Source organism: Zootoca vivipara, chromosome 12 (genome assembly GCF_963506605.1).
Source record: "Zootoca vivipara chromosome 12, rZooViv1.1, whole genome shotgun sequence".
Lineage (NCBI taxonomy): Eukaryota > Metazoa > Chordata > Lepidosauria > Squamata > Lacertidae > Zootoca > Zootoca vivipara.
In genome coordinates, this window is record NC_083287.1 from 52,951,400 (window position 1) to 52,961,168 (window position 9,769).

Genomic DNA, 9,769 nt, shown 5'->3' on the forward strand with positions numbered 1-9,769 from the left:
CAGGTTTCGCCAGAAGCGGCTTTGTCATGCTGGCCACATGACCCAGAAAAACTGACAAGCGCCGCAACCCCAGAGTTGTCCATGACTGCACTTAACGGTCAGGGGTCCCTTTACCTTTTAACCAATAAGAATAACAGCAAATCGCAATGCATAACATACCACAAAACAAAACAAACCAGGATTGAATCTGGGACCCCTTCTCTGTGCAAAGCACTGTTCATGAGCCACTCCCTTCGAAGCACCTTGGCGTGATAACCCACAGTGCAATAAAAGCAACTGGGGAATAGCTCAGTTGGTAGAGCATGAGACTCTTAATCTCAGAGTTGTGGGTTCGAGCCCCATGTTGGGTGAAGAATTCCTGGATGGCAGGGGGTTGGACTCGATGATCCTCAGGGTCCCTTCCAACTCTATGAATTGCACATACGTTTTTGCCAGGCCCAGGACTTCCTGACTCTCCCCTCCTGCCTTGCAGTGCATCACATGCGGGAAAGCCTTCAAGAAGCTGTGGTCTCTCCACGAGCACAACAAGATAGTCCACGGCTATGCAGAGAAGAAGTTCTCCTGCGAGATTTGCGAGAAGAAGTTCTACACGATGGCGCATGTCCGGAAGCACATGGTTGGTGAGTGGGGCCGGGGAGGGGGGTCCATGTGCAGCAGCAGGTATGCACCCCCTGAGGAGCACCCAGCAACAGGCAGTGTTTCAGCGCTGTGCAGATGACCCACCTTCTCAGGTGCAAATCAGGGCATAGGCTTTGCCCCATGAAACCTTTCCAAGCCTGGCTTCATCTTACGTTCTAATGATTTCACATAACCCCTTTTCAGTCTTTGCTTTTATCGGTGCCTTTAAAAGAACGGTTCAGTACACACACACACACCCAACCTGGTGGACTGCAGATGATTTTGGACTACAACTCCCATCATCCCTAGCTAGCAAGACCACTGATCAGGGATGATGGGAATTGTAGTCCAAAAGCACCTGCAGGCCACCAGGTTAGGAAACGCTGGTTTGGTTTGGTGAAACACTTTAGGAGTCTTTTGTTGGTGTTTCCTGCTTGGCAGGGGGTTGGACTGGATGGCCCTTGGGATCTCTTCCAACTCTATGATTCTATTCTATGTTTGGTTTGAGCAATGCCACTCTTGCTGAACTGTACTTTTGAACAGATTGCAGAAAGGAGAGAGATGCCATGCTTTACTGCTCACTTGTCTATCTACCATATTTACTCCAATCTAATACTCACCTTTTTTGGCCAAATTACGTTGTGAAAATTAAGGTGCTGTCAGGGGACCTTCCTACAGGGAACCTCCCCCCATCCTGTTGGCCAGCTCTTCGCCCAGTGAGAGTAGCAGCAGCAGTGGGTCAGGTGGGGGGGGAATGAGGAAGTTAGCGCTATGGAGGTGGCAAGGCTCAGTGATGTTGGAGAGCCTTTGCACCGCCTTGTCCAAGAGGTGGAGGGGAACAGGCAGCCTCTTCCGGCGCCCGAATCAAGGCGCGCCACTAAACGTAAGGTCGGAAGGAGGCGTTTCGGGGTGCCTGTCACGGAACAGGAAACGTCCACTCCCGGATTCTGCAAGTGACTAGGAGGTCATGTTTTTCTGCTATCTCTGCATTGTAAATACTTTGCACAATAAAATCTTTAAAGACAAGTATGGACTTGGGCGTCCTTACTCGAGAGTAGCAGCAACAACACCATTACAGGTGCGCATTATATTCGATGGTGCATTAGACTCTAGTAAATACAGTGTTCCCCACAGATAGAAAGCAACTCCAAGCCTTAATTTTTACTGTACTATGGCCAGTATTGTTTTTCTTTGCAGTCCTTGCTGTATTTTCAGTCGCGGATCCTGTATTGCTTGTGACCTTGCTAAAACCAATTAAAAAAACAAACATTTTCTTTAAGAGTCAGGAAGATCATTTCTAGCACAGAGTTTTGCAAACTTGGGTCTCCAGCTGTTTTTGGACTACAACTTCCATCATCCCTATCTAGCAGGGCCGGTGGCCAAGGATGGTGGGAATTGTAGTCCAAAAACAGCTAGAGACCCAAGTCTGGGAAACACTGTACATTCTCCTTCCTGACCTGCTAGTTTTCTAAGTGCAGGTTTTGGAGGCTGTTCAGATTTTGCGGCCGCTCAACCGCTTGCACGACCGGACACTGCCGGCTCTTAGTTCCGGCAGGAGCTGAACCCGTACGATTTTGCTGGCCGTGTCTTTTGGCTCATTCCTAACAGTACAGCTTTAGCTGGTAACCGCGATTCTCCCTTGTTTTGCAGCTCACACCAAGGACATGCCGTTCACCTGTGAAACATGTGGGAAGTCGTTCAAGCGAAGTATGTCTTTGAAGGTGCACTCTCTGCAGCATTCAGGGGAGAAGCCTTTCAAATGTGAGGTGAGCTCCTGCTTTCTAATTTGCAGTGTGAACTTGGACTGTTCTGTATTCAAGGCATAGGTGCCAACTCCCAGATTAAAAAAATCCGGGATCGGCAGCAGCGCGGCACTGGAAGTCGCGCTGCGGCCATTTTGGAACTGGGCAGAGCAGCACCGGAAGTTGCTTCTACGCATGCTCTGCCCATTTCCAAAATGGCCACCATGCCAGAAATCGCTTCTGCGCATGTCCAGAGACTCCAGACATGCGCAGAAGGAGCCTCCCCGGGCCGGTAAGAATCCGGGGGATTTACGGGGTTTTTTAAAATCTGGGCTGCCAGCGGGAAACGGCTGGAAAAACGGGGGTTTCCCGGGGAATACGGAAGACTTGGCAGCTATGATTCAAGGCCTCTTCTTCTGCAGCCCGTAGCCATCCTGCTTCCACGCAGCAAGGTGGAGTGTTTGAAACTCCCTGTGTGAATCTGGGCCGGCTGCATTTTCTTAGTCCAGGCTTCCTCAACCTCGGCCCTCCAGATGTTTTTGGCCTACAACTCCCAGGATCCCTAGCTAGCAGGACCAGTGGTCAGGGATGATGGGAATTGTAGTCTCAAAACATCTGGAGGGCCGAGGTTGAGGAAGCCTGTCTTAGTCCAAGCTATCTTGCAGGGTTGTTTTGTGGGTCCTTGCCGCGGGATCACATTCATCCAGTGCTTTACCAGCTGCACTGGCTCCCAGTTGAGTACCGGGTCAGGTTTAAGGTGCTGGTTTTGACCTTTAAAGCCCTGTGTGGCCTAGGACCCTCGTACCTATGGGACCGCCTCTCCTGGTATGCCCCGCGGAGGACCTTAAGGTCCATAAATAACAACACTTCGGAAGTCCCGAGCCCCAAGGAGATTGGATTGGCCTCAACCAGGGCCTTTTCAGTTATGGCCCCAGCCTGGTGGAACACTCTGACACAAGAGACCAGGACCCTGCCGAATTTGACATCTTTCCACAGGGCCTGCAAGACGGAGCTGTTCCTCCTGGCCTTTGGGCTGGACTCAGTCTAACCCCCTATTTATTTATTTGATGGAACCCCTTATATGGGATTTTGTATATAAATTTTCCCTCAGCTGTTTTGTTGGCCCATGTAGAACCAACATGGATAGCTGGCCCCGGTGAATATTTGACGTTTTCTCCCCTTATGGCTTTGATCTATAGCCTACCACTAAAACGAGGCTGCATTTTAAACTGTATTCTAACTTATATTTTAATCAACTGTTTGTTTGGGTGTTTTGTTTTGTTTTGTTTTGAATGTTTTTACTGTATTTATATTTGGTGTTAGCCGCCCTGAGCCCGGTCTTAGCCGGGTATAAATAAAAATTTATTATTATTATTATTGTTATTATTATTAAAGATACTGTGGGAAGGATAGTAGCGTAATACGTCTTTTTTGAGCTCCTGGGAAGAAAGGCAGGATATAAATAAAACTGCTGAATGAAATGGACCTTTTCGTTTAATACAACAGAGATCTTTCTGTCATGCAAACTTTCTGCTTTTTCTTATTCCATATCTCCATTCTCTCCCTTTCCAGAACTGCAACGAGAGGTTCCAGTACAAGTACCAACTCCGCTCTCACATGAGCATCCACATCGGTCACAAGCAGTTCATGTGCCAGTGGTGCGGGAAGGACTTCAACATGAAGCAGTACTTTGACGAGCACATGAAAACACACACAGGTAAGGGATCCATGGCTCGGGGTGCACAAACCAGCCAAGTTTCTGTTTCTTGCTTTCCCAGTCTTAAGTCCAGCCCATAGCTGCCAAGTCTCCTGTTTTTCGTGGGTAACCCCCGTTTTTAAAGCCGTTTCCCACTGTTATCCCGAATGGCGAAATATCTCGTAATTCCCCCGGATTTTCAAAGCAGCTCCTGCCGGCCGGGGAGGCTCCTTCTGGACATGCGCAGAACCGATTTCGGGTGCCACTCTGCCCATGTCTAGGCACCGGAAATCGGGCAGCGCCGGCACCGGAAGTTGCTTCTACGCATGTCTGGTGCTGCGCCGCTGCTGATCCTGGATTTTTCAATCCGGGAGTTGACGGGTATGTTGTTGTTTAGTCGTTTAGTCGTGTCCGACTCTTCGTGACCGCACGCCAGGCACTCCTGTCTTGCACTGCCTCCCGCAGTTTGGTCAAACTCATGTTCGTAGCTTCGAGAACACTGTCCAACCATCTCGTCCTCTGTCGTCCCCTTCTCCTAGTGCCCTCCATCTTTCCCAACATCAGGGTCTTTTCCAAGGATTCTTCTCTTCTCATGAGGTGGTTGACGGGTATGGTCCAGCCTCATTTCCACAGCTGTGCACAGTACTGACTGACCAGTGCCTGTAACGTCACAAACCTACCTCTTCTGTCCTGCCCCATGCCCCAAGTGGTTTTGCAAAACTTTTCTTTAAAATTGTGAATACTTTCTTATTCCAACAGGTTTTTTTTTGGGGGGGGGGCAATTGAATGCTTTTAATTAAAGAGCTAGTGCTGTGCTGTTTTTATTACAGTTATTTTCAACAGATTTTATATATGCATGCCGTTTTAATTCTATCTATGTTTGATCGTTATTAATGATCTCCCCCCCCCCCTGTTTAGCAGTTCTTACTTTTATTTCTAAGCTGCCTTAAGTCTCCTGTCAGGGGGAAATGTGGCAGGTAAATAGATATATCGTCATTATCACTTTATTTGTACGCTGCCTCAAAGAAAGAAATAGGCTCAAAGAAGCTTGCAACAGTGAGAACAATACACAAGCAACCTGTCAGGGTTTGTTGCAACTACTCTTGAGTAACGACCGTCCACATGCTTGTCTTTCAGACGTTTTTATTGGTGCACATTATTTACAGTGTAACGGATTGCTCATTTCATGTCTACCCACTCGAGTCAGATTCCTGCACTAAACTCTTCCGCGTTTTTGACCAGCATAAAAGCCTCGGAACTGAGAAGCGCCTCCCTTTCCTCTTCTTTCTCAATTCCGGCGTCGGAGGGACGGGTCTTCTATCTGACCTATTCCTGTCCACTCTTTCCGCCTCTCTCTCTTCCTGCCTATGGAGCAGGGGCTCTCTAGTCCTGCCAGAGCCCTGGCACTCCTTCCCCGCTTCCTGACTCACCCCTTCAGACCCCTCGCTCTCATGACTGCTTGGAGACGGGCTGCTTCTGATGAAGGGGGGGGGGTTTCTCTGTAATCCCTCCCCCTTACACAACCGCTAGAATTTCAAAACAGCAACCATAACAAAACGTCAACAATAAACCGTGACTGAATTCTGGAAAGCTGGAAGCCTTGTGGGTAGGTGGGTCCTGTCTCCCAGAATCATCCCCACAACAAACCTGTGAGGCAGATTATTCTGAGAAGCGGTGACTGGCCCAAAATCACCCAGTAAGCTTCCTGGGCAAGTGGGATTCGAACCCTAGTCTCCTGGGTCATTTTGCATTTTTATGTTGCGAACTACCCTGTGATCTTTGGAGGAAGGGCAGTAGTATACAAATTTAATCAATAATCAGAATAACGACAATAGTCCTGCTTTGCTAAACTGGCTCTACAATTCATTGATGATATATAATTATATTAAATTAGCCAACTTTGAACAGGTTTCTAGGCCTCAGCTTTCCCAAAGAGCCACTGCCCCCATTGGCATGACCACCCCGCCGATTCCTTTTAATCCCAGAGTGTCAGTTTGCATTTCTTAGTGCAGAAAGTATTGATCTGATGTGTAGAGAGATCTTTCCTATTCTAATTAATTCAAGAAAGTTCGGGAAGCTTCTCTGTGTGAAAGAAACAAGCAGAAGGTTCCTGATGTTTGGGCTATTCCTTCAGAGAAGCTGAGTGCAGCTGGTTTAAATTGCTTCTCTTATCTCTTTCAGTCAAGGTCATGCTGGCTATAAAAGTAGGGCCAGAAGGAGTCTTGTTTTCTCTTTTGTCTTTCTTTCTCTTTCCCTTCTGGTGTGGTGTTTTGTACATCAGCCATGTCCAAAGTCCGTTTTGGGGGCCTAATCCGGCCCGCTGGTCGTTTTAATCCAGCCTCTAAAAAAAAGCTCAACAACTTTGGGGTAAAATCATAAAAAAAGCTCAGCAACTTCAATCCTAAAAAAAGGTTAACAAGTTCGGTTGGCTCTTTTGGTCGGCCCTCACGGCCCTTCACTTCATCAAATCTGGCCCTCTTTGAAAAAAGTTTGGACACTACTGCTGTACATCGTATGCTTACTGTTATGGTTTAGACTTATTATAAGTTATACCTGAAGGAGCATCTCCACCTCCATCGCTCTGCCCGGACACTGAGGTCCAGTGCCGAGGGCCTTCTGGCGGTTCCCTCGCTACGAGAAGCCAAGTTGCAGGGAACCAGGCAGAGGGCCTTCTCGGTAGTGGCACCCGCCCTGTGGAACGCCCTCCCACCAGATGTCAAAAAGAAAAATAACTACCAGACTTTTAGAGGACATCTGAAGGCAGCCCTTTTTTAGGGAGCCTTTTAATATTTAATCAATTATTTTATTTCATTTTTCTGTTGGAAGCTGCCCAGAGTGGCTGGGAAACCCAGCCAGATGGGTGGGGTATAAATAAATTATTATTATTATTATTATTATTATTATTATTATTATTATTAAGTTTAAAGTCTGCTGCAACTAGATTTCTCATGGACAGGGCCAATCCTGAATGTATTTGCTCGTCTACCTTCAGTAGCAGTAAAGCTCTGCTGGATGAAATTAATTGCCTCTGGTCCATTTTTTGGGAATCCTGCAACGTGTTGTAAGTTGTTACTCTGCTAACTATACGTTGGGAGTTCTGCTCCGGATCAATATTGAGTAGAATTTCAGTGACACAGCCTCTCCCGCCATCTTTCTTCTCCCTTTTCTCCCAGGCGAAAAGCCATATATCTGCGAGATCTGTGGGAAGAGCTTCACTAGCCGGCCCAACATGAAGCGCCATCGCCGGACGCACACGGGGGAGAAGCCCTACCCTTGCGACGTCTGCGGGCAGCGCTTCCGCTTCTCCAACATGCTCAAGGCGCACAAGGAGAAGTGTTTCCGGGTGAGCAACCCTGTGGCCTCGGACCCCAACGGCAACAACGCCATCGGCCTCGCTGCTCCTCAGGCCGCCGGCTCGCCTCACCAGACCACGGGCGTCCCGCTGCACGGCCCGCCACATTCCCATGCGCTCCCTTTGCCCCTCATGCATGTGCACGCACAGAGCATCCCTCCTCCGCCGCTCTTGCCACCACCGCCGCCTCTCTTCCCAGGCAGCAGGGTGAACTTGAACAACTAGGCCCTGCCCGAGCTGTTGAGCGTGCGGGTACAGAACCGGCCTGTAATCCAGTAAGTGCCCAGCAGGTGTCAGTCACGAACGTCATTGGCAGCCGTTGGTTCAGGTTTTTCTTCTTTAACAGGGCCTGGTCTATTTGCCTCCAGCTTGAAGAGGTTGAGGTTCTCAACTCTGAGCAGGAGGACCAAGCCAACTTTGCTGCTTGAGTTGCATAGAATTTGAAGGTTATATTATGCTTTCTTTGCGTGTGTAAGGCTGTAGACCAAATGCCGCCGCCGTCCTTTATTCTCTTTTTTTGCTCTGAAGATCTTGGGATGTGCTAAAGGCTGTTGTTGGGTTTTGATGGCTCGAATGAGAGCATTTTCCACGTCTGGTGGAGAGGAGAGGTGAGCACATAACAAGAGTCCAGCTGACTCAGTCTATCTAGCCTAGCATCCTGTTCTCGCAGTGGCCAACCAGTTGCCCTAAGGCGAAGCCCCTGAGCAGTACTCTCTCCCCATTTGCCATTCTCAACAACCACTTTGCATATGGCGTCCCTCCCTGGAAGTGTTTCCCTTGAACCTGTGGCCTTCTGGGTGTGGCTGGAAACCACCTCCCTTCACTCCCGACCCACTATGGGTCATCAGTACTTGGAGGGCCAGAAGGTCCCTTGTCTTCCACCTTGGAGCTTGGTTGGGGCTGAGAAACTTTCATGCAAGCCAACGAGCTTGGAAGAGAACCCATTGCGCCTTCTCGTTTTTCTCTCTAAAGGAATGGGGGAAAGTGAAACCTCCTCTCGCAGTTGAGCTGCGGGGAAGTAGCAAGTCCGGGGTGTGGTCGATGCCACGATTTGTGGAAGTGGCTGGATGTTGTGTCCCCCCCAGAGGCCAGCTTTCCATTCCTTAAGAGCCCAGGAAGCTGCCTTCATACCAAAACAAGACCTGTGTCCATCTAGTTCAATATTGTCTACACTAACTGGCAGCAGATCCCTAGAATTTCAGACGGGGAGTCTCTCCCAGCCCCACCAGGAGATGCCTTGGGGGATTGAGCCCGGGACCTTCTGCTTGTAAAGCAGATGCTCTAACCCAGGCACCCCCAACCTGTGGCCCTCCAGATGTTTTGGCCTACAACTCCCATGATCCCTAGCTACAGGACCAGTGGTCAGGGATGATGGGAATTGTAGTCCAAAACTTCTGGAGGGCCGAAGTTTGGGGGTGCCTGCTCTAACCACTGAGCCTCCGGCCCTTCCTCCCCTTTCTCCATCTTTTCGGTATCAGCACGACTTGTGACTTCCCATTCTCTGCTGCTCGAGGGACCCGTTCCTCCCCGTACAATGGGAGAGACGAGGCTCAACCTCGTTGATGGTCTGTGAAATTGCACCAGAGGAGAAGAGGCCTTCTCTTGATTTCCCTCTTGGTGCACAGACCCCCCTCTCACCCTTACATGGATTTAAGACAAGCAGGCTCTATGGAAGAGTCTTTGTGTACCCGAGAAACGGAAATACGGGCACAGGGGCAAACCGGCACTTGATCTACAGCCTTCTGTTAATTCAAGTAATTTGTCAGTGGGCTAATGCACTAAGCAAACTCCGTTAAGGTCGTACCTGCCTACTTTCTCCTCTGCCAAATGCTTCTGAGCTGGCCTGGGGAAGGATCACTGGCCTTTTTTTTTTTGTAACATAAAGAATTTATTATTTTAACCTTTTTGCACTTTATTAATCCATCGTAGTAACTCTTCCTCGTTTGGATGCTGGTAAGGTATTCCGGACTCTGTTGCGGGCTAATGAAATTAGCAGGCCAGTTTGCCCACCTCCCACCGCTAAGCCGGTTCTGTTCATTTCAAAGACAAGACGCCTCATTCAAGCCCTACGGAAAACAGGCAGAACCTGAGCAGCCGCAAAAAAAAAAAGACACACACATGCGCATGGACAGGTCCGTGTGCAACGCGCAACTTACGAGTCTCGTTGGGTATTCAATTCGGCAATTTCTCCTCCTTTGCCTGAAACTTCACAGCTCCTCTTCAGCTAAGACGCCCAGACCACTTTGCCTCTCTCCGTATTTGGGTTTTGTTTTTTGTTTGTGTATGTGTGTGTCTTTTGTGTGAACTGAATCAGGGCTGGTCCCTGGAACAACAGCCATAACAAACGGACAGTAAAAGATG

General features: G+C 48.9%; 1 protein-coding gene across 3 annotated transcripts in view; it reads left to right on the forward strand.

Annotated features, from left to right (window-relative positions):
* The window catches only part of ZBTB47 (zinc finger and BTB domain containing 47), a 36,551-nt gene extending 27,008 nt beyond the window's left edge, over positions 1–9,543 (forward strand). For 2 of the 3 annotated variants that reach the window (XM_035129966.2, XM_060280948.1), the window contains exons 3-6: positions 473–620; positions 2,269–2,384; positions 3,933–4,077; positions 7,230–9,543. In XM_035129966.2, coding sequence (XP_034985857.2) covers positions 473–620; positions 2,269–2,384; positions 3,933–4,077; positions 7,230–7,633 — 813 coding nt within the window. In that variant the 3' untranslated portion in view covers positions 7,634–9,543. The remainder of the gene's footprint in view (positions 1–472; positions 621–2,268; positions 2,385–3,932; positions 4,078–7,229) is intronic. The other variant, XM_060280947.1, reaches the window with a different exon arrangement.
* Positions 9,544–9,769: the final 226 nt, after the last annotated feature.